Here is a 23,617-nt window from a genome sequence, read left to right on the forward strand (position 1 = left end):
GTGCCGTGCTTCACGTCGCTTTGGCCCGACTATACACAAAATGAAGACAGATTATTTAAGTATCTAAATGAGTTAACATCTATAAGTAAAACTTCATGAATAAAGATGTTACGATTGTCAAAATAAGTCCAGCAACTAGACAATAGATTTATAAAAGTCATAGGTAGAAAATATCTCTACAAAACCGAGAAACGTTGTAAAGGCAAATCCAGGAGAAAATGAAAACGTCGTTTACAGGTACATACCGCTGGACTTCCAATTTCTATATTCTCTCATTTGATGATGAAATAGGAGGCATTTAGTCATCATACCTTCCTTCGCAAGCACTTTTCCTTCTGGTTACTTCTCGAATAAGAAACTGGTGACCACGGTGCAGCACTTTCCTAGATGAAAAACTGGTTGCAGCATTAACCTATCTATATATGTCATATTCTGATGGTGACTTTGCACCGAAAGTCTGTTGTCAACTGTTAACGTGACCTTATAACGTAATTCCATGCTATCTAGAAAGCCGAATGCACAACTTTATTGATACCAGCGAAGCGATAGAGAAAATGACAGCATAACCGTCCTTACAATAAAATAACTTATTTTAATATTACAGTACCACAGTAAAGAACTTTTAAAAAAAGAAAAGAAACAAACACAACTTCGGAGGCGTGACAACAGCGTAAACAAACCGAGATGATTCACAATGCAGAGAGAACGATTGGGCCACAACAAAACAGAGAAAGGAAACCCTGCTGAGAGGGGGGAGGTTGTCTACTGCAAAGTTGACTAAATGGTGAATGTTGGATGTTTGGACAACTTGTCAAGCTTCATGTAAATATTTTCATTGCAGTTTTTTTTGCCGAGCTATTCATTATCCTCAAGACTGAGATGAGTAATTTTGGAGAAGTCGAATTCCTGTGTCGTTCCACGTTGGAAGATATCGAGTACATCCTGAAATAAGAACTTTCACAATTTATTTCAATTATATGCTTTACTATTCCACTTGTTAATATGAAATTTTTTCTCTTACTTATACTATGAGATAATAATTTGCTCCAAACGACGTGTTGTAACAGTTAGACCCTCAAAACGGTTAGTAACATAATTAAATAGTCTCAGGCGTACTTATCTGTATTATCTCGAACAGCGCTCCTGAACCGACTAGGCTTTTTTCCTGGAGAACATAACAAAAGTCTTATGCTTTGTCTAAGTGACCACATGAGTGTGCTTAGTACTTAGCGTTTTTATCATCTTATACTGAACGCGTTCCAGACAGAAAAATTTACATCTTCTAAAGTGAGAGACAATGAAATCACCTTGAAAACGTATCAACATAATAACGAAAATTGTTAGACGAAACTCAGTTCGTTTGCTGCATTTCATCATCGGTATGTGTTGCAAACGGTTCACATTGCTAACTTCGAAAAGAATGGTTCACATAAAGAAGAAAGTGTTACCTTGCATGTTGTTTCGAAGTGAGTTGTAGGATCATACGATCGTGAAATGAAGATTTGCGACTCATGTCCAAGATCTGTGGGTTCGTACACATCCGAAACCGAGATGAATCTGTACAAATACTTTTTTTTTCTTTGAAAAGAGAGAGAGATTGAAAAAATTAGGTGTTCATCTTGGTACGACCTACTTTTCAGTTATAGTGCCTAGGAGTTGTAATCCTGGGAGAATCTCCGCCTCTGGATTGCTTGTCTCGACAGTGGTTGATACCATGGCCACAAACCAACCTTTAGGCGTGACCATGTTGGTGTTGGAGCAGCAAGAAATGTAGATGTCTAGAAAGGAAGAAGATGTTATTATCCCATATAATAACACGAGTTGTTTGCACAGGTGTGACTATGCGTTATGAAACCCTCCTCCTTTCGTAGGAGACCGATACACGAACCATATCAGGTGGCCTACCGAAACGGAAAAAATACAGTAGCATCATTTTTCTACAAGCACACACTCATGAGAAATATTTCAAAACATCAACATTTCAACTTCCATGACGTTTAGGGGCACAGGTATAGGTAGGCAAACTACACAAACATTTTTGAAGAGTGCAAAGTAGTGAGAAACACAAAAAAAAAAGAGAAAATCCTCTCCAATTCTGATTCACTCCCAGAGTAATTTCGATGGAGTGAAAGTTTGAACACGCCACTTCCTCTGTTTTTTCAATCTCAGTAAATTGAACAAAAAACAAAAAAACTTAAAAGTAAGCAGTAATAGTGTGAACAACTAGAAATGATGAAGACTGAAAAAAGAAGTAAACGGTGAATGTACAAAAACGGAGAGAATGGGTCGCCCAATGGAATGAAGGCATTTCGCAGCATCTGTGCTGCAAAATCAATAGAACACTGCTTTGAATGTTCGATCTGAAAAGGATAAAAGTCTCTGGCATATCTGTCCCTCGGGATGAGCCAGCGCGTCTTGACTGGAATTCGGAATCATTGAGGTTTATGAGACCGAGTCGACCTATACACTTATTGACTTGACTCCGACTTGCGGTAGCCAGCCAATGTATCAAGTTATTGTTTTTAAGTTCCCAGACAGCTTGATACCAAATAACCGAGCGCGGAGGGACGGAAGGCTTGCTAGGCACTCGGGCGGTTTCAAACCGTCGATCGATCGTTCAATCAAAATCGAACCATTCACCGACTTCGCGGCACCCGTTTGACTTATATAGATCAAACTCACGAATGTAGAAGACCATAAAACACAAAGCACTCACCCAATTACAAATGAAATAGGAAAGAATTTAAAGATTTTTTTAAAACAAATGTTTGGTCCCGCGTGATGTTTTGAAGAGTTATTTGCATGCTTTGTGGGCTACATTTTCAAATTTTCAGAAATATGTTTAGAGTGTATAATATTCACAGTGGGTCAGCATGCATCTCTTTGAAGAACAGACAAAGACTATAACGCGAAAAAGTTTGTGCGCAAGGCACAAAACTCACCGAAATGTCGTCCGACTTGCTTCTGTGGAATGATGATTTGGCAAGACTGAGCGTCATTAGTTCCGGGAATTGGATGATTGAGGAGGCAAATAGCACGGACAACTTGTCCCACTTTTTTTACTCTGTCCATGGCGTACGATGGATCGCAGTAAACCTATAAATGCACACAGAGTGAAATAAATGAGCGTATGACAAAATTTAAAAAAAAAAGTTGGCATGGCACATTTTTACCAATCAAAATGAACGAATACGTAAGTGCATTCTATATCATTAAAGGTATCACCCCACGAATCTGGAGTGGTACGGATTTCCGGTGGAGTATTCGTATACGGGATCGTAGATTATTGAGAGAAGGGTAATTCCGTCCATTTCTTCCTAGTTGCCGTAAAAAAACGGCCCGGAAGATACGGCTTCGGGGGTTCCGGCGCACTATTTTCCACAAGGAGTTCGATTGGAGCGCACCAGCCTTGTGCACGCGCGCATCTTCCGGGCCATTTTTTACGGCAATTAGGACGGAATCACCCCTATCTCCATAATCTACTATGCCGTATATGAGTACTCCAACTGAAATCCGCACCACCTTAGATTCGTGGTATGCTGCGTTTAAATTAAATTGTTCGAGAAAGCAGTAGGTTCAAGAGCTAATGCTAACAACTGCGAATGTACCTGAAAGTGATGACTAGCACAAGAGGAAAAAAGAATCCTAGTGAACCCGAAGTCAGCCAAAATTTGTCAAACATGCTCGGTACTTAAATGAAAATTGCAATCAAAGACCTTCCTCTCACCTGTTTTCCACGCACAGTCTCTTCTCCACATTTTACACCAACTACTTTCCCATTTTCCACAATGAGACTGTCTACTGGCTTATCTAACATATAAGTACCGCCATAAATTGCAGATAAACGAGCGAAACCCTGTAATAACAATATCTTGATTTTTCGCGGAACTACTTGTTCAAGCTACACTGAGACTGCAGATAGAATACCTGAGGTAACTCTCCAAGACCATACAAAGGATAAAGATACGGCGACTTCCCATAACGAGCCAAAGAATCGGAATACAATCGGATCTTTTCAACAGTAGGACCAAACGGTTGTTGTTTATAGCTGCAAATACAAGAGATGGAAAAATATGTCCAGCTTTTAGGCATTAATCCTTGAGAAGTTACTCGTCGTCTCGATAGAGAGCCAAAGCATGACCAGTGAAATCAGCAGTGTTGTCGTCCAAGCCAAACTTCTCGTATACCTAAAAAAACACGATGAACCGCTGAAATTTAATAACAACCACTAAATTTACCTGCTGCATGGTATGAACATCAGGGTCCAACCCCTGCCATGTGTCTTTGTTGGCACGTTCAAATCCCTGAACCCAGCATAAGAACTTCTTGAAACGACGCTTCTCAAACATTCCCATCAAACTTGTGGCCAAAGCTTCCATCTCATCAGCCGGCACTTTGTACACCTAGTAAACGCAAACTACATGTCAAAGCAACAAAACTTTAAGTGAACAGATGGCAACAATAGATTAAGCCGAAAAAATTGTGAGTGTTAGGTACCTTTCCACCTTTATAGACATACGATCCTTCAACGGACTTGAATTCTAGATAACGAGTAACACCAGTATGAATAAGAAGTTTCACCAAGGAACCATTCGCCATGAGGAACTTTGGGATCAAGTCCACATTCCAATCACGACCGCGTCCCATTTCTGGGGGTGGCTTAGCATTCGGACCTGTAAGATGAAAGAATCTGGAACAACTTAAGCGAAAAAAAAATCACCATGCTTTTCGAAAGCAAGTGGGAAACTAAGCTCATACAGACTGACAGTCATTGAATGAAAAGGCAAATGTTCCATTAGGAGGTATCCTTTGTTCTACTAATAACTGATATTTTCCGGAGCACAGTTACCCATCCTTACAATAAATTAAGCGATATTTCGATATCTACAGGAAGATAACAAGCTGATGCTACTCCAAAAATCGGCAGTTAATCACTTAGAAATTGCCAGTGGAGTGGCAGTGTCAGTGACATTACGCTAGCGGTTGAGTGCCTTGCACTGCTGGAGCAGTAGCCATACGACCAATAGCCAGTCGAGCTGAACCAGCGAAGTCCGTAAGCACGCAATGACGTGTAGAGCATTAAGAGTAACTGCTGTTTGCCTATCATTAATTTCACATCAAGTGAGTAACGATCAGATCAGTGAGAAATTCAACTACTTCTCGTAGAAATTCGGCGCGTCGGTAAAAAACCTGTTTGACGCGCAGCCAAAACGGAATTTTGTCCTCCCAATTTTGGTAGACGCTTACAAGTCACACTTGGTGTTGTTGATTGTGACAATACACCAACTGATAACAAAAGAAAGACCGAAAAGTATCTGCAAAAAGTGAGAATAAATTTTCTTTGGGCAACTACGACGCCACCTACCTTCAACATATTGCTAGTTTCCCAAACTTTCGTTTAATTTATGTGATAACAAGATGATTGCAATGGAAATTTCAAGAATTTGGTAATTCTAGAAATGAAGTGAATACAATGTACGAATTCTGCTATCTCTTCATTCATGAACGGCAGCGCCTCGCATTGGCGATTGAGCGGCGTCCAACCGCTAGCCAAATGACCAAAGATGACTGGGCGCGTCATGTCCTGATACTACGCCAATGGGAAGACTTGATGAGTAATTCCAAGCGCCTACTGAACATTTCAGTGATTGTCGCTGAGAGAAACACTAACAAAGACGTAGAAGAAAACAGATATTGAAACGCAGAATCATTTTAATTATGACTGTAGGCTAAATGTTTATCCTTCTTCCACAACAGCTTGCGTGCACCACTATTGTCAAAATTTGAATAAATTCAAACAAACTTCGCACATGTTATTGAAAAGAAAGGACCTATGGAAACCTGAAGTGACTAACCCATGAACTTCTCATACAGCTGTTCTAGGGGCGTCAACGATGCCGACTCCCCTCCGTAGTAGTTATTTCTGTCAATATGCAGGACTTTCTTGCCCGATACAGACAACATCCCGGAAATGATACATTCCTTAAATAATATTATTAGTTTTTAACGTGCACACTGGAGTCCACTGACTTTTCACATTATATTTTAAGAAAGAGGACCTTGAGACCTGTTCCGAGGACGATTGCGTCGTATTCCTCATCCATCGCTTGTTATAGGAAAGAAGAGAGCTTAACAGTACAATTCTATAACAGCCATGTACACATGATACAAAACTATCTATCAATAACACATTTCTGTAGCAACAGCGCTATAACCAACATGCAAGTGCTTAAATGGTTTATTATATAAAAAAATCTCCAATTTTAATTTTTGATGGCGACACATGCATAATTAACAGCAGTCGATGGAATCCAAGACCAGTAATTTGTGAGAGGATTGTACGTGAAACCGTTTATGAGCCTGAAAAGAAGGCATTAACATAAAAATTAAGAAAAGAAATATAAACGTTTACCTAACAGTACATCCATATCGACTCAAGGATTCAGATAAACGGCAAGGCTCAACAAATTTTTCCCATTGATGGACTCCTTGTGGAACAAAGTTCAACACATCCTGAACAAAAACCGTCAACCAGCGAAAATTGATCTCATCACAATCGAAAATGATTTAGAAATGACGCAGAATAGACATTGGAAAGCATCCACAAGCTGATCAAACTTTCAAGAGCGATCCAGAGAGATGGATGCAATACCGACAATAATGATAATATCGACAATTTTATGGATCAAAATTAAGTAGATCATTGTTAGAAGGCGAAAGAAAACAATATTGTCACAGCAACAATGGGGCCACAGAGATGGCTTTTGGAGAAGCTATAAGCATGGAAACGTCTTCTGCGCCCGCTAATATAAACACAATCAGCTCCACATTACAAAGATTTTAACATAATTAGATACAACATTCATTCATCTTGGTATTTTAACTTCGTTAACTGTGTAAACAACAATCAAAACCGCAGCACTGCTAATCCAATCCTGTTAATTGTTGCCTTTTGACTAGAAGCTTGAGGTATACAGAACAATCAAATTACCTCTGCAATCCAGATTGCGAGAAACCGGCTGGCTAACGTTTTATTAATTGTCGTGAAAAACAGAGGAGCGCCAGGCTTCGCCAAGCGAACACATCCTTCCAAAAAAGTGTCGAGGTCCGCTACATGTTCAACAATCTCTGATGCAATAACAGCATCAAATCCTAAAATGACGAAGTGTTAAAAGTGAGAAAAAATGGTCATACGAACAGCATGATAATGGCATTAAGGAAAAAATGTGATTCGAAAAAGTTGATGTCATTGGACCACCTCCTCGCAGAGGCGCCACGTGGAGAACAATGCGTGCGCAGCGAGAGATGGGAGAGCGTGAGGAATGCGCAACTACTACAAAAGCGAACACCGGAGATTGATCGGGTCGATTGACGCGGTTGAAATGAACATGGAACCGAACACAAACAGGGCGGGGAGAATCGAACTGAGCTCCATGCGGGACTATCGGAAATCTAACAACCAAAGAGTAGTTTCTCTTCTTCTAGGCAGGAGAAAGGGTTCTGAGAGAAGACTAGGCATAGAACACTGGGCGGTCATGGACATCGCCTTGCTACACTTCGACAAACGCGACGTGCGCGATCGATACGACGCACTAAACTGCAGTGAGTGTGCCCAAAAAGGAGATGAGGCATCACCGCACAGAAGATATGCGTTTAATCGTTATCCAGTGCGATACTAAATTTATAAATACAGCAAATGTGACTTCCTACATTCAAATCTGAGGATACATTTCCCTAAAGCTTGAATTCTTGAGGATGAACATTTGAGTGGGAATTCAAAGCGAATCATTCTCCACAAACAGTAACACATCCATGAAAAACCAAAGATTTCGCAATTAAACTCTTCATAAAAAGAGCTACCTTGATGCTTTTACATCGCAGTTAAGAATTTGGAGTAGTTAAATGTATAATGTCTAAGCAAACAACATCACATTTACTTCTACTTTTTGTGTATAGACCAATAGGGCGCAGGGAGACACTTTGCTAGATTCAAAGCACCGTTTCTCCAATCAATATCGGACTAATCTGTGATGTACGGAATAATATCCTAGTTTGGATTTATGGATGCACTCCACTTCCCACGTGTTTTACTTTTATATGTTAGTGGAACACTTTCGCGATAGAGAACGAAGGATTCCGATGCATCTGAAATATAAAATTAAAGAGAACTTTATCCAAGCAATGGTGGTGGTATGTTAGTAAAATAGTGGAAAAAAAGGAATGAAATAGCTTCAACCGCGTTTGGAGAAATTAACGATGTGCTCAGTATCAGTAACCTTTTCGAAACATTTAAACATGGATGCTCTTGAAAAGATGTAGTGAAGGAGTTGTGCCTATAAGTCAGATTTGTTTTAGTTCACGAACCAATAAGTTTCAACAACCTGCAAGAATACAACGTTCGAGATAGAAGAGATACGATGACAGATACGATGGAATTGCATTTGGTGACATGAACAACGCGTCTATCTCATAAAGCCAAAGTGAAAAAACAGGAACTCGCCCCGTTCATGTTCTTTAGAGAAGTTCTCGACTGTTCCACAATGATAGGTTATTCTCTTAGATACGCCAGTAAGCTGCAAAGGACGTGACTCGAGCGCTTCACGAGCAGCAATCACCTAGACAACACTAATAACCTATCAAAGAACGTGAATCCTTAATTTGCACACTTTCATCACAACAATCGTTGCGTCGACGTATATAAGCAGGCGCAAGCTCTACAAATAATACGTGAGTTCAAACGATATGCTGATCACCTACGCATTTGAAGAAACAAAATTCACGCGAGAGATGAGAACTATGAGCAACACCAGCACTACCGTTCATGTCCTTTCAAACTTAAACGAAGTCTAATTTTTTTTTTGGTAAAAACCAAGAAACTTTGAATGCATTTGAATGAGACGAACGGAACGATCTTTTTTTGGATAAACGCCTATCAACTAATATTTCAAATGTAGGGAAACATAAAAATAACAAAGTAATGTATTGATCAATGGATTTTTCAAAGACTCATAAATACAAGTATGCCAAATATGTGAAGTTGAAGTTCCCTGACGAATAACTTGCATTAGTGATGAGAAAATAATACGATCACATTCTTTCAAAGAAAGCATATACGCGTCATAGGATTAAACAACAGAACAGAAGTTTACTCGACTATAATTTTTTTTTAAGAAAAGAAGGACCTTTTCCGAGTTCTTATTTTATGTCCTGTTGTCTTATTTCCTTACGCTTAAGCATAGTTCTGAAAAAAGTTCGGTGTTCCTTAAGTTGAAAGAAAACGTATTCTCACATAACTACAAATTAATGAAAATGATTCCATACATGTTTCAAGAACCAATGTCCAAAATTCACGCAAACCCTTTACTCCCTTCCATGTAGCTGAAACTTAATCCAAAGACTAGACTGTTTCAGAATATCTAACTTGTGTTTTTTGTAGGAAGGAATTCATTTCGCCCCTTCGATGACCACAAATGGAATAAAGGAAAATATTTGGTTTCCTCTGTTTCTTTTCGTACAAACTCAGCGAACATCTCCTGAAACCCTCATTGAGAATAGATCATTATATAGATGATGAATCTGTGATATCAATATCTTATAAATAATTGTTGGATGTTGATGACGATCAGACAATTAAGAGTTTAAAAAATTGCAGTGGCGAAGGATGCAGTAACGGTTCGGGAACTCTTCTCATCTAGAAGGTTGATTTTTTTAAGACTGATGCACAAGGAAGAAGGTCACAAAATGATCATTTTACTTAGATACATAACTAGAAGCAAGATAACGTCGAATATTCTATCCTACATACGCTATTATGGGACATTATCATTATACGCCCGACGTATTTGTCTTCAGCGAAATTATCACTATTACAAAATCAATTGCTGTAACTCTATCTAATTCTATTTCCGCTAGTTTAGCAAATTAACTAAGTTTGTTTATTTATTCAAACTTATTAGGTTTCTTTCCTTTCAATCCAAACAATACGATTACGGCAACGCAGACAGGGAAGATGGTTTCTTCCTTGATTCCATCTGCTATGACGTAGCATAGCAGAAGAACAGCATATCTATTTCTTTTATTCTCTAATTCATTTCTAGCAGAATATCTACTAAAATGAAAACGCTCTTGGTTGCAAACTAGCATCGATATCAGGAGTTGCCTTGTGAGGTAAAGATATCAGTATTTTGCTCCTGCTCAATCTGTTTTTTGGATTTACAGGAAGAGCTTCCACGCTTCTTCTCTGACACTTGCAAACTTCGTTCGGATATCTCTGCTATTAGAAAGAATCCTACATCAGAAACTTCTACGAATGTTGCCTTTAATCCACTTACAGTGTCCATAGTCGCATCAAGACCAACAACACGCAATCCAACACGGGCTAACGGCAAAGACAACAACCCGCCACCACATCCAATATCGACGACCTCAGCATTTTTCTAAAGAGAACAACTTTAATTCTGAAAAAAACCCTTTTTATTGAAGAAACCTTGCTTAGATTTTGCAAGATCCACGGGACTCTTAGCATGTTAAGGGAATGCAGAGCCTTGAAGGAACCATCTTCGAAATACCATTGGGAGGAGAGCTCCTTGAATACACGTACTTCTTCTGTGTCCACTGAGGACTTATGGACTTGAGAACAAAGCCGTCGGCATTGAGGAGTAAAATTTCCCAGGAAGGTACGCATAATTTTTAACGTCATCGGTAACTGGAATCAGTTATAGAATCACACAAAACAAAGCCACTGAAAGTTGAAATAGAGATGGAATTGAACCGGGTGACAAGAACGACCAAAATGAAGGTATCACTTTATTTTAGTACTACATTACGAATGATGGCATACATTTCCACGACATTTGACGAGCTAGACAGAAACAACTACGTTTCTTCCTAAACATGCTTGTATTCATTCCTGTCCACTAAGGAACTTCGACAAAAAGTCCTTCGGTTTTGCTTCCACATTCTCACGGAATAGGTAATTTCGAACATGATCGGGATTGTAGAAAGCGTATCGGATCGCGTACATGTGCTAAAATAGGAGTTGAACATATTGTAGTTAAGTCACTTATGAAAAAAAAAACATAGTACAAATACGCACCAGTGAAGCAACTCTACAATATTTTGGCGAAGTACGCATATATGTATACATACAACAAAAAATTCATTTGAATTTTAACGACATGGCATCTTTCCTGTACAGCCTTAAAAACTGGTAAGAACAAACGTCAGGGACATCCTCCTGCAGCTGCTACTTTCCTATTTCTAGCTCTTACAGTACGGTCCACTATCAAAGCTCTTCGTTAAATTGTGCTCCCGATCAGTCTGCAGTAGACAACTGTGCGGTGCTAAAGTTTTTTTTTAGAGACCCTGTGGTGTAGAAGCTAGGCATTAGCTGCTCTACAATGATGTACTCGTAGCTTGTACATCTTTTACGCGACGGTACGTCATCAGTCGAAGTTCTTCGTTCTGACCGTCCTGAGTTTTCATTCTCATTGCTTCACAAAATAAAGTTTTCAGTGTTCCGGTACGGAGTATCGGAGTACAAATGCATTCGAACTGGGCAACATAGCAGCCTTTTAGCGAGTCACTTATGTGATTACCCTTTATTCACATTCGCCATGATTTTATCCCCAGCATGAGTCTATTTTGTTCACATATAAAATCATGAATATCCATTAATCTCCATTATTTATGGGATCCCAAGTGAATGTAATGTAAAGGAGCAAGGGAGATACTTTTTGAGTTTATCGTGAAACGCATATACTGCTCTAACTGGTATATGGCTCTACTAGTAACTAATTGCACTGAATGCTTTCTAACTGTAACTTGCATATAACTGTTCTTGTACCTTAGAACCTCAGTATCCTCTCTGAAATTTTCACTCAAAAACGTGGTACACCTGAAGTGTTGGGTTTTTCGTCATCTTCAGAGACTCAAAGGAAAGTTGATCGGAAAGATCTTAGGCTTATCGTGGCAAATGCCGGATGTCAAAATACTATCTACGGTTAGTATTTCGATAAACGTTAAAAAAAAAGAAAAACGGAAGACATGTAAATAGTAAGTTGTCCTACACACCGCTCTATCGAATGAACCGAACGATTCCACAGCTCTCAGAGCGGTACTATGAAGATAACCAATCCATTACAAGGAGGGATTCAATTCCACTGTTCACTGAAGGATTTTCTCAAGAATCCAGAGCGTCTCCAATGTTTTCATTGACAATATTCGTATTTCGTGAACTAATATACCAGTATATATAGAATAGTAGAAAACACTTAATTTGATGATTGTTTTCGTTGTGATACTCATATGTCCACCTTCGAACTGGTATTGTTAACCTTCCACACTACTTGAAAACATTTAACTTTTGATATAGAGAAGTATTAACAGAACACAATGGCTAGGAAGTCTATATATTAAGGCACATTACAAATCACCTGCTTCGTCTCCCCTACAAGTCTGTCAATGATGCGAAGATCTGTTATATGAGCATTTTTCATGAACTGTTGTTTCAGCACAGACCGGAACACTCCCATTGGCATATCATGCATCCCAAAATCCCACCAGAAATTTGGAGTCATACGCTGCCTGCAAAATGGAATATTTAACCAGCAGCAAGAAAAGCATATTCGCCGTCCGATGTGTTCAACCGGGCAATTGGGATTCGGGTGGGGAGAAGGAAGAGAGGCCGCGTGTTCAACGATAGGGCACGCGTTGCGGCAGTGTCATGCGTCCATCCGGTTGAACACATTCGGCGGCGACTATGGGCGGAACGTACAGCTCTTTGTACACTTGAAGAACAGATTGACGAGCTTGATCCTTATTGATGGACTGAACTGGAGTCACGTGGCGTAAGGCAGTAGCAGCTTTTTTGACAACTTTACCACCGGTCGACATTTCAGCTCAACGTATCTCCCCTCGTTATCTAAGAGAAATTAGACTCGCTACCAACAAACTTTTAGATCAAGTCATAGTAAAGTAAGAAATGAGAATGAGACAACATTGACGAAACACTCCTGGAGCCAACAGCTCAAAAACATTTACTGAGGGGTGCTAAGAAAAGCAAATCCAACATAAAATATAGCGACAACAGAAATAGTAAGGACAAACGCACTCTTGCTTCTAGGAACTCAACCTTTTTCTCAAGGAGATTGAGCTTATCACTCAACGACGCTAGTTTGCTACGGCAAGAGAGTTCTAAAATCTACATCTTTCAAATCCATGCATGGAGAAAAAAAAAACAAGCAGGCGAATGAAACAAACCGAAACTTGACAAGAAGTTCGCGATGTTCTTCACGTTGTCAGCTATTATCTGAAGTTATAAGCAATAGAATTGCTCGTCTGTGTTCTTACTTCACTGAATCGAAGTAATGATGTTACCTGTTCGTACTCTCTGTTATCCCAATCCTCGCGCAACTGTCGCTGCACACTCATCCGAACCCGAACAGAAAGCTTCAACGAGGTGAGTGCATGCAACAAGCCGTAATCAGAGGTTCCCAGCGGGACCACACCTTGAAAATCGAATTTTTCCGTGGAGTTCCTTTAAATTTCTCGATCTGTGAGTGAGCCACACTCTTTGCCATTCATGAAGTGGGATGATCATTGTTGATGCATTTCTGTTTTTTGCTTTAGGGAATGATATGTTTCTATTGACTTTATGCGATCAGTATCGGCGCTGATATCGCTTAAGAAAACATGCAAACGTTAGCCGCTTGCAAATGAGTCATACGATGAATTACAGAAATGTTCAGTAGCGTGATGGGGCAATTCTGCCCGTTTGCTTTAAATAAGGCCTGGAACAAGTTTGTGTTGTTCTTCTATTCGAATCGGCGAGATATTAGCCTTATGTGTCTTGTATTTGTGCCACGATATTTTTCTTTTCTTAGCCATGCTAGTATTATTTTCAGAAGCATTCTTACAGCACATTTTCTAGCTGGACTACTGTCCTCTACTCCAAAATGTTTGCGATGATAAACAGGGTCTTGGAGTGGTTTCGTAGCTTGTTTTGGAAGGAGGAAATGGAGCTGACGCTAGTCGGGCTTCAGAACTCTGGGAAGACAACATTCGTGAATGTTATAGCGGTGAGTTGACTGTACTATTCGAGCTTTGTTATTCACCGATACAGTGATTTCTAAGGTTTTGTTGTACCTGTATCTGTGGAAGAACATCGTTTTATGTCTTAAATTCGACTAAATTATGTCAGGCTATTCCTGTTTTTAAGATATTTGGTAAATAATGGTTTATCAGCAGACTTTTACTGCAGCTTCCATTCCTCTCGTTTTTGCAGTGCATTTTGTATATGATTAGATAAAAGCTGATAAATGTGCAAATGGAATCAGGAGCGCCTAACAAGACTACAACTAACTAAAATTAAATATAAGTAGTAAATGATCGGGAACACTTTTTTTTTACTACGTTTTCTTGTTTGTCAGCGAGATTTTGTTGGAATTTCGTAACCACTCACGTTTCTTTTCTTTCATTACGACATCCAAGGGTTGGAATGGGTTCGAAGTATTTGTTTTGTTAAGCTTTTTTTTCTTTCTTTTCGCATAATGAATCCTGCTGTAAAACCTTGAATTGTATATTTTTGTTTGATAACAACGCAACTTCACAAACAGACTTCTTTTTCTATCTGATACCTTCTCTTAGTTACCTTTTCAATTCTTTAGTGTATTTTAACGCGTACGAAAATGTGAACCTGCAAGGATTGCGTGCATTTCTGCAATTTAGGAGAAATGATATATGCCAGAATATTGATTTTTCTCTTGAAAGATTGCGTAGGACTTCTTCGTTGTAGAGCGACGTGGCATTATTAAGTGAAGTCAAAAGTTTTGACTGTTTTCACTAGATGTCTTTAAAAAGGTGCATCTGACGATGAATAAACATCACATCATGAAACTGCATTCAAAATGGACAAAAGTTACCGAATAAAACGGCTCGTTTTTGATGTAAATCGGTTAGTCAGAACATTTTACTTCACTAATATACCGTGTTCAGCAGATTTTTGCAGTTTATTGTCTTTACATATGTAAGCTTGCGTAGCGTTGTTTTTTTTTGTAGATGTTTTCGGGACGAGCTCTCAACTTTTGAACAATTGTTTTTATTTTTTTTTTCAAATATATACAAGGTTACTGGTTGCAGGATGTTTTTTTGGGACTTAAACGAGTTCGGTGTGGCATTTAAATTCTAGTCATGGAAATGAAACAAGGGTTGTGTTCTGGCTGCATCACTATATCACTAAAGAGTGACTCATTGCGAAACTTCACTGGAGATGCAGAAGCTTCAGATGAAGTCGAATGAAAACTGAATAAGCGATATGTACAAGTGTCAAGAAGTGTTACGAAGTCGTTGTATGAAGTGTTAAGTGAAACTTTTCATAAAGGTCACATTCTGAGGGTATGCAGATGTTTCGCCTCATAATTCTCTCATGAGAGTCATTGGAGTTTATTTTCCAAAATGGTTAGATAAAGTTCGCAATGAATTATCACCTGAATATGCGCAATAGTAGTGAAAATCCTTGATGTCTTCAAGTTTTGCTCCAAGAAATACTACCTTTTTTGGAGTTATTAGCCATGTAATGGTCATCTTGCGATTTCAATTAATTGGAAAATTTACAGTGATTCACTTTCAGAGCGGACAATTCACAGAAGACATGATTCCAACCGTCGGATTCAACATGAGGAAGATTACTAAGGGCAATGTCACTATAAAGGTAAGAATTGCTGTGATGTTTTCGTTTTTCCTCTAATGTGACTTCTTTCTTTTCAGCTTAATATTGTACTATATTCTATTTAATTACAAGCGGCCAGTTGAATCATGCTCATATAAGCCTACGGGCGCTAGCTGCCAATTAAAAACCACATGTTTCCATTTCCTTTCTAAAGAATTCTTGATATTTCTTTGTTATGTTGGCATGATTGATGATGCGACAGTTCTAAGAACATTCATGTACACTGAAGTCATATGAAAGAAGTAGATTAATAGACAACACAAATATTTTAGATATTACGCAACCCAAGAGGCAGTTCTGTTTTTTTTTTCTTTGCTGTTTTTAAAAGCTATGTTATGTTTAGGTAACACTTCACAACCTAAAGGAATAGGGCAGGAGCAACTAAGTTTGTTGCTTCCTATCCTGTAGAATGTTATTGCACTTCACCAGGTGCTTGCCAGATTTTTCTGCCACACAATCCGTGGTAAATCAGCGTATTTTTCAGATATTTTCGATATGACCGCATCCTCAAAGGTTTTTATAATGATCTTGGGAACTTCCTTTGCTCACTTAGCAGCCAAACTCACCCTCCTCATTTTTTTGGGAGGTTTTTTTAAAGAGGAGGGGGGGAAGGAAAAGAAAGGTTTTCGGTGAGCATTCTTGTGCGGTCTAATACATAGTTTTTTCCTCTAATTGTCAGACTACCACTATTGGTGATGCCGCCGATAGATGCTTGACTACACTGTCGATAGTGACTTTTGTATCATATCGTGAACAACCATCACTAATAAGCAAATAAACAATTTTAGTTAGTTAAGTAGGGGACAGTTCATTGGAGATCGCACGTTGATTTACAGGTTTTCGAAGTTTTTTTTTAAATGCTCGTGGCAAATTTCATATTAAAGGCAGTGTATCACGAAACTGACGATGCTATATTATCTGTTATACGTTATAACGCTCCTCCCTTGTAACGAGGCACGTTATAATGCACCTCCCTTGTACACACTGAGATTCTCTCAGCAGCCTATTCATTACTTTCACTTGAATAAGCTGCTAAGGAGACCTTAATGATTTTCAACGTCTCGCTCATGGATGCAGCGGCTGTTCGAAGGTGGAACGTTTTCCTTGTACGAACAAATGCCGTTCCCCACACCGTTTTCCAGGAAGGTCAGTGAGAATTAGCCATAGCTGCACTCATGCTCGTAGTCTGCACCCCAAACTCAATATTTGCCCACGAAAACCTCAACATTGTAAGTTTCGTGATACGCCGCCTTCAAGTGCATATTATTGCGCGAAGGCTTCAGTATTCATTTTGGATGTGTTGCTGGATGCTTTTCACGTTTTCCTGTATTTTGCACGTTTTAAAAAGTTAAGACTTTCTGTTACTGAACAGCTGGGTTCTATCCGGCGATTACGCATGCTAAACACGGAACCATCACTTTTACACACTTATTTTTCTCAATTTACGGAGATTTTTCCTCCTCAACCACCGTTTCCGCGCTATCGAGTCTATTGTAATATATACCGTAACAATACACTGATTACATAGCGTTCCTAGCCTTCATTACTTTACTTTAGGAGATTTGACTTGACCAAATTTTCATCGAGTTCAGAGTCATAAAGTTCTTGAAAATGGAACAACTGGTCTCCTTTAAAGTCAATTTTAAAGGAAGATATAGCTCGCGTAGTATAAAGTTTTATTTCTATGTTAGTACAGTGAGAATAATAATTTTTGCGTGTACCAGCCGTATGAGGCGAAACCGAAGTGTAGCTGGCGTACCCCACATGAGGCCAATCATTTTTCTGTTAGGTGGAAATCTCAGAACACGTTATCAAATCGATTGTAGCTGTAGTCTTTCCGCATTGCGATCAGGTTGCGTTTCTAGCATGTCAATTCTTAAATAGTAGATATGTGCGTAGTGAAAATGAATGTCTACAGTTTTAACTTCCAATCTTCTTAGACTGAAGCAAATTTGATTCTTTATTCTTTTCTAATTGCGTTGATTTTCTCTTTAGTTGTGGGATATTGGTGGTCAACCACGTTTTCGATCTATGTGGGAGCGATACTGTCGAGGAGTGAACGCTATAGTATTCATGGTTGATGCTGCTGACGAGGACAAACTGGAGGTAGCTATTACGTGTGTCTTCCAAGAAGCCAAAACCTTTGCTTATAAAACATTCTTTCGATTTTTTAAATTTTATCGCAAAAAATCCTAATTTCTCTCAGGCTTCCATTAGAAAATTGTAGTCTTTCCCTATAGAATTTTTGAATAGAGTCGTTTGGTTTAGTCATCTCAAAAGTGCAAATAGAGCATAACATGCACTGAAACTATAATTCCTTTATAAACACCTTACATTCTTTACGTGAATGCTTCAACCGTTATGGGCTGAGTTGACAAGTTAAAAATTAGTGCAGATCGACAGCGTTGTTCCTGTACTAAAACAATATTAAGCGAAAGTTGTTCAGTGGTGTAGTAGTTGACTTTTGAAGTTAATGATGAATTTTTCAAAGAAAGAAAGGAATAGAATTGAAAAGAAAAAAATTACGACGATCTATTGAACAGGCATCCCGCAACGAACTGATGCAGCTGTTGGACAAAGCTCAGCTGGATGCAATTCCAGTTCTTGTGCTAGGAAATAAAAAAGATCTCCCTGGTGCGCTGGATGAGCGACAACTTATTGAACGCATGTTGGTCATTCAGTGAAGCTTTTCTTTTACGAAACAGAGGCTCATTAAATTTAACTTGGAACTAATTTAGGAATCTGTCAGCGATACAAAACCGCGAAATCTGCTGTTATTCAATCTCTTGTAAAGAAAAAGAAAATATAGGTTTGTTGGCTACATAATATTTATTTGAATGTCTTTGGAATTGTTGCTTAATTGAAATCGTTTTCAGATATTACTCTGCAGTGGTTGATTCAACATTCAAAGAGTCAGCGCTAATCTCGGAGGTTCTGTGGCAAAAATTCATTCATTTGTATATTGCGTAGATTTTCACTACGATCTAACATTTATCACATCACGTTTTATACAGTGTTTTTATTCAGTGATTTACCGTGCACCTTCTCCATGCTTTTTTGCCCGAATATGACTAGGTGTAAAAAATAGGTTGTTGGAAAGGCTTTCTAGTTGTTTCTGTCCATTTCTTTTCTCTTCCACCTCCATCCTCTCCCTCCTCACCTATCCGTCTGAAAATGCACAGTAGTGTTTGTCAAAAACGGCGCTACAGTCTCTAACCATCAACTCTGTTTTATCTCCCTTCTGATCGATACCCAGTCATCATGGAGTAACTAGATGATCTTTTCCAACAACTCGATTGACACTGTCATTCTCGTTTTGAATATAGCCGTTCTCAAACGGGAACCAAATTGGCAGCCGTGCTGCTTATCTCCATAGAGAGTAACCGTTTTGACGAGATGCGGTGGACGCTTCGAGAATGTTCGCTTTCAAAAAGCTGTCCGATGCGTCTCTTCTTCAGGTATTCTCTCAGATAATTTTTCACAATCGACTAATTTTCATGGTTGTTGTTCGATGCAGTTAGGTTGCTTTTAAGATGCTGGTGTTACTTTGTTCTCGCCGTGATATTCTCGAACTTTTGCATCTTGCGTAGCTTTGTAGTCTCTCCTACAGTCTGGTCCTTCAATTACATCAGCTTGCATCGGTGCTCTTATTTTTTCAAACATTGTCACCTTTGCACACACGGTTACGGTGCAGGCCGATATCGTAAATGGGAAATTTCTGTGTTCTAGTTTGTCTCGTCCACGTGTGTTATTTATAAATTTATTCATAATAAACATTTACAAACACATTTGACAAATATTGTTCTTATGTTCAAATTCATCTGGTACCAAGGCCAAGACAACACGTCGAAGCTGACTCACACTCGACGACTTCGAAGTGCATGCGAATATATCTGAGGAAGGAAATACGTGGATTCCCCGTTTTGTAACAGAAAAACACGGAGTACAAAGCATAGAAGTCCGTCTACATATATATTTAGTACAAATTGCAACAACTAAATTACAAAACACATTGTAAGCACCGGATTTTATCAATTATTACGACCAAATTCAAGTTTTGCCGGCGATTTCATCGAAAAGCAAAGATAACCGTAGTGGAAGTGCTAAGCGTTCGGTCTGTCCCGAAACCGATTGCTTCGCACTATCACCAGAGTTGTTGACTCATACACGGTGTCCCAGGCCGTGAAATGACTCAACAAATACTACGAGAAATAGAAGACGTGACTGCAAATCTATTAAAAAGAGTAGAAGTCGTGGCTGTAACTCAAGTATTTGTCGTCGAGTGCGGTGGAAATAAAACAATGTGTTCATCTATGGTTCTACAAGTACTGCAGCGACGTACTTAGCAACCGCTTTCTTGTCCTTGATTACTTTTACTACGTAAAGGCCTTCGTCTGTGGGTTCCACTGTCTAAAATGTGTAACATGAAGATATAACAAGACAAGAACGTAAAGAAAGAGAAACATACCTTGAAATCTAGTTTAAATGAGCCTCCCGATTTCACGGATTTCATCCGCTCTGATTTTTCTACCTTTTCAGTTCCTTTGAACCACTGTACAGTATAGCCTTCGGGGTTCGACATTTCAAGCACTAGTTTCGTTGCTGACCCGGAGGAAACGCTAACGGATCCAGGTAACTTGGTCACAGGTGGTTCATTTGCACCTCCTAAAATTGTAGTCGTAGACGGAGATATTGGGGGGAATTACACTGTTTATACTTGTATAACTGGCACTTTCATGCCTTACAATGATAGCTTTTTTAGTGTAGAGGAAAATAACTCACCTGATACGATGAGCGAAGCTACAGAGACCAATTTGACCCCTTTTTGTTGGACTTCTATTTGATACGGACCAGCGTCGGCTGATGTGACATCACTAATCGATAGTCGGTATCGTTCGCCATCCCTAGCTATTTCTAGTCGATCATCACTTTTGATCTGAAGACGGCTACTTTTTTTTCTGTAGAGATCAAAAACAATACCACTCATCAAACCTCTGCCCCATTCTTAGTCCATACAATCTGATCAGGTTCGCCAGCGATACATGCTTCAAAAGTGGCAGATGATCCTGCATCGACGATCTGTCCAGCAAGATGTCGGACAACTCTAAAACAGAGAGGACATGAGTAATAGCGTTCTTTCGAAAAAAAAAAACAAGGTCATTGGTTATTTATATGTACATATGCTCTGTACGTAAACATTTAGCCTTGCATCAAAAATCCACTTGTTTCAATTCGCACCGTAAGTTACAAAACAGTTGCAAAACATGCACATATTTCGAGACCGCATTACATTTGAGAATTTTTCTTCCAGAAATAAGAACTATCAGAGCGTGAAGGGAAGATGTGAGACGCTTAGGAACTCACCGTAATCCTTCTTCCCTTGTTCCATTCTCGCCCTTCTCACTGCTGTCCACACCATTAACATCGTTCACGGCACTATCTATGTCGTTCACGGCACCATCCATTTCATTCACATTCGTGTCGTCCACGCTTCCATTGATGTTAGGATGTACTGAAAGATTTGCTCTGCAAGACTCGTGTCCTGCCGAATTGCTCGCTTTGCACATATATTCTCCTGCATCGCTGGGCTCTGCCTCAGAAATCCTTAGCGTCGCTTTTCCACCAGAATATGACGTCATTAGTCGTGCGTCGGTAACTTTTTCACCGTTGTGAAGCCATTCAATAAGTGGTGATGGAGTTGCTTCAACCTAAACAGACGACTTCTTTTTAGAATATTTAAGATGATTAGAATACTCTAAGCTTACCTCGCAAGACATTTCAACCGACTCTCCCTGATTGACAGTTACGTCGCGTAGCTTGGATGTGAAATTCGGTGGTTCCGTGGAAATTTTCAGCTTAAGATCATCAGCGGCTGACCGCGTATCAGGAGAAAGTGCTGGTGAGCGAGCATAAGACGAATCCGATCGAATATCAGCGTAAGATCGTGACCTTTCCACACTGCTGACATTTAACGAATCATATGCTGATCTTCTACTATAAGAGGAGCGATAAGAGGAGACGCGTGGAATAGGTTCTCCACCTTTCGTTTGGACTGTAACCACACATTCAGTGGTAGCTTCTCCTAAAGGACTTGTTGCTGTGCAACTGTAGACGCCTGCGTCGTCTAATCGTGTGTTGAAGATCTCCAATGTGCACACACCACTTCGGAATGTAGTTTGTACACGGTCTTGGTCTACTGGTGACCCATCCTTGAACCATTCGACTTTGGGAATTGGATAACCTTGCAAAGAACATATCAATTTGCATTGATGATTCTTTTGAATAAGTCGCGGGCGAAGATGGAAAGTGAAACTTGGAGGGATTTCCTTCTCCTTAAACTCTTCGATCTTCGGTGGTGTGGGTGCTTTCCGCATAGGTTCCAAGGGCTCTGAAACGAATGTCTCGCCCTTCTTGAGTACGGTAAGGAAGACGATCTCCTCTTTCGATCCGTATGAGTTCTTTGCTCTTACAATGTACTCTCCTTTATCATCCATCTTCACCCGATTTATCGTGAGTGCATAGTCGTTATCGTTATATTTCTTCATGTATTTGACGCTCTGCTTCAGTTCTGTCATATCATGATGCCAAGTGACGACGGGAGGTGACGAAGCGATCACTCGACAATAGAAGTTTGCACTTTGCCCTTCTGTTACTGTTGTACTGTATGGCTTGATAATGAATCGCGGTTGAGCTTCAGAGCGATCGAAGAAGGCGTCGTGCATGTGATACTCTGCAGGACGATGTTTTCTAAGTGAGCTGAAGTTCGAAATACGACCTAGCGGTGGCATCGGTTCTGGCCAAGCATCCTAAAATAAGTATTTTCATCAATTTCACCTATTTATTTTAGGTGAACTAAGATCTTAGGTGAACTTACATATTTGAGCTTGATTCGGTCACGAATATTGGTATATCGACTGCTCGGAATAACGTTATCACTACCCGTATCGCTTCCAGATAGCCAAGGATGCGCAAGTGCTTCATGAACTGTCATACGTTTCCTTAAAAAATATTTCAAAAACATTTTATTTGTTTCTATTATTATTATTATTATTATTATTATTATTATTATTATTATTATTATTATTACACTATTATTTATTATTATATTTTATTCTTATTCTACTCTTTTCTCTTTGCTGGATTTTCTATTATTTATTTGTATTCATTCCTTACCTCTTACTCTGGGCACGCCTTTGAGCGTAATAAATAAATAAATAAATAAATAAATTTCTTCTTAGAAGTGAAGCTATTTTAAGAATGAAGAGGGCCTTACTCTGGTTCTAAGATAAGTAGTTTACGAATGAAGTCCTTTCCATTATCTGAGACTTGATTGAATAGCGAATCGTCCATATTCCAATCACATTTCTTCACATTTTTGAGTGTGTCCTCATCAGTTTCGCCACCGAAAGGCGAGAGGCCTGATAACAATATGTATGCTAGAACTCCTACACTCCACATATCAGTGTAGTATCCGACAGGATCACCATTTGCCACTTCTGGTGCGGCAAATTCTGCTGTTCCCGTGGTTACCTACAAATGAAGTGACTAGCTAATAGATTTAGCTCATTTTGCGGATTTTAACCTCCTGACAGATCACTTACCTTGACACTTTCTTTAGGATCAAGATAGGAGGCAAGGCCAAAGTCGATCAGCTTAAGTTGGTTGCTCTTTTTCGTTGTGAACATGATGTTTTCTGGTTTTAGGTCGAGATGCACGTAGTTGTTCTCGTGCATATGGCAAAGAGCTTTGCAAACTTGACGAGTATAGTCAATCGCCTCAGCTTCGGTCATTCGGTTTGAATCGTCAGCCACTTTCTCGAACAATTCACCTCCGGACATGCTGTAAATGTAAATATGCTGGTTAGAATAGCTTCAGTAACCTCGAAATTCG

The 23,617-nt window shown here is 39.3% G+C and overlaps 5 protein-coding genes across 10 annotated transcripts in view; 1 reads left to right on the plus strand and 4 right to left on the minus strand.

Annotated features, from left to right (window-relative positions):
- Positions 1 to 855: 855 nt before the first annotated feature.
- RB195_000472 (uncharacterized protein) lies at positions 856 to 6,104 on the minus strand (the record flags this gene model as incomplete). The annotated part of the gene is made up of 11 exons (XM_064196841.1): positions 856 to 942; positions 1,449 to 1,557; positions 1,634 to 1,778; positions 2,943 to 3,096; positions 3,728 to 3,856; positions 3,928 to 4,048; positions 4,111 to 4,187; positions 4,239 to 4,403; positions 4,498 to 4,673; positions 5,856 to 5,982; positions 6,060 to 6,104. 11 exons carry the CDS (start codon positions 6,102 to 6,104, stop codon positions 856 to 858), a joined length of 1,335 nt encoding a protein of 444 aa, XP_064052722.1.
- Positions 6,105 to 6,263: 159 nt separating this feature from the next.
- Positions 6,264 to 10,699, minus strand: RB195_000473 (uncharacterized protein; the record flags this gene model as incomplete). Its single annotated transcript, XM_064196842.1, has 7 exons — positions 6,264 to 6,360; positions 6,413 to 6,513; positions 6,992 to 7,152; positions 8,501 to 8,615; positions 10,332 to 10,436; positions 10,487 to 10,543; positions 10,601 to 10,699. The coding sequence occupies 7 exons, from the start codon at positions 10,697 to 10,699 to the stop codon at positions 6,264 to 6,266; spliced, it is 735 nt and encodes a 244-aa protein (XP_064052723.1).
- A 204-nt stretch (positions 10,700 to 10,903) lies between these two features.
- Positions 10,904 to 13,431, minus strand: RB195_000474 (uncharacterized protein; the record flags this gene model as incomplete). Of its 2 annotated transcripts, XM_064196844.1 has the most annotated exons (8): positions 10,904 to 11,026; positions 12,435 to 12,585; positions 12,776 to 12,828; positions 12,882 to 12,922; positions 13,112 to 13,119; positions 13,170 to 13,194; positions 13,261 to 13,309; positions 13,378 to 13,431. In XM_064196844.1, 8 exons carry the CDS (start codon positions 13,429 to 13,431, stop codon positions 10,904 to 10,906), a joined length of 504 nt encoding a protein of 167 aa, XP_064052724.1. The 2 variants fall into 2 exon arrangements, with proteins under 2 accessions (XP_064052724.1, XP_064052725.1); XM_064196843.1 differs by lacking the exons at positions 13,112 to 13,119; positions 13,170 to 13,194; positions 13,261 to 13,309; positions 13,378 to 13,431 and having other exon boundaries at positions 12,776 to 12,894.
- RB195_000475 (uncharacterized protein) lies at positions 13,368 to 18,650 on the plus strand (the record flags this gene model as incomplete). 2 transcript variants are annotated; one of them, XM_064196845.1, is made up of 7 exons in its annotated part: positions 13,368 to 13,459; positions 13,931 to 14,078; positions 15,629 to 15,709; positions 17,723 to 17,833; positions 18,271 to 18,395; positions 18,466 to 18,536; positions 18,604 to 18,650. In XM_064196845.1, 7 exons carry the CDS (start codon positions 13,368 to 13,370, stop codon positions 18,648 to 18,650), a joined length of 675 nt encoding a protein of 224 aa, XP_064052726.1. The 2 variants fall into 2 exon arrangements, with proteins under 2 accessions (XP_064052726.1, XP_064052727.1); XM_064196846.1 differs by lacking the exon at positions 13,368 to 13,459 and adding an exon at positions 13,741 to 13,799.
- A 1,388-nt stretch (positions 18,651 to 20,038) lies between these two features.
- The window catches only part of RB195_000476 (uncharacterized protein), a gene marked incomplete at both ends in the record, with an annotated part of 60,124 nt that continues 56,545 nt past the window's right edge, over positions 20,039 to 23,617 (minus strand). For all 4 annotated transcript variants that reach the window (XM_064196849.1, XM_064196848.1, XM_064196850.1 and 1 more), the window contains 9 exons: positions 20,039 to 20,137; positions 20,196 to 20,392; positions 20,510 to 20,663; positions 20,720 to 20,831; positions 21,092 to 21,435; positions 21,493 to 22,533; positions 22,602 to 22,725; positions 23,001 to 23,257; positions 23,329 to 23,566. In XM_064196849.1, coding sequence (XP_064052728.1) covers positions 20,039 to 20,137; positions 20,196 to 20,392; positions 20,510 to 20,663; positions 20,720 to 20,831; positions 21,092 to 21,435; positions 21,493 to 22,533; positions 22,602 to 22,725; positions 23,001 to 23,257; positions 23,329 to 23,566 — 2,566 coding nt within the window. The remainder of the gene's footprint in view (positions 20,138 to 20,195; positions 20,393 to 20,509; positions 20,664 to 20,719; positions 20,832 to 21,091; positions 21,436 to 21,492; positions 22,534 to 22,601; positions 22,726 to 23,000; positions 23,258 to 23,328; positions 23,567 to 23,617) is intronic.

The sequence above is a fragment of the Necator americanus genome, chromosome IV (assembly GCF_031761385.1).
Source record: "Necator americanus strain Aroian chromosome IV, whole genome shotgun sequence".
NCBI lineage: Eukaryota > Metazoa > Nematoda > Chromadorea > Rhabditida > Ancylostomatidae > Necator > Necator americanus.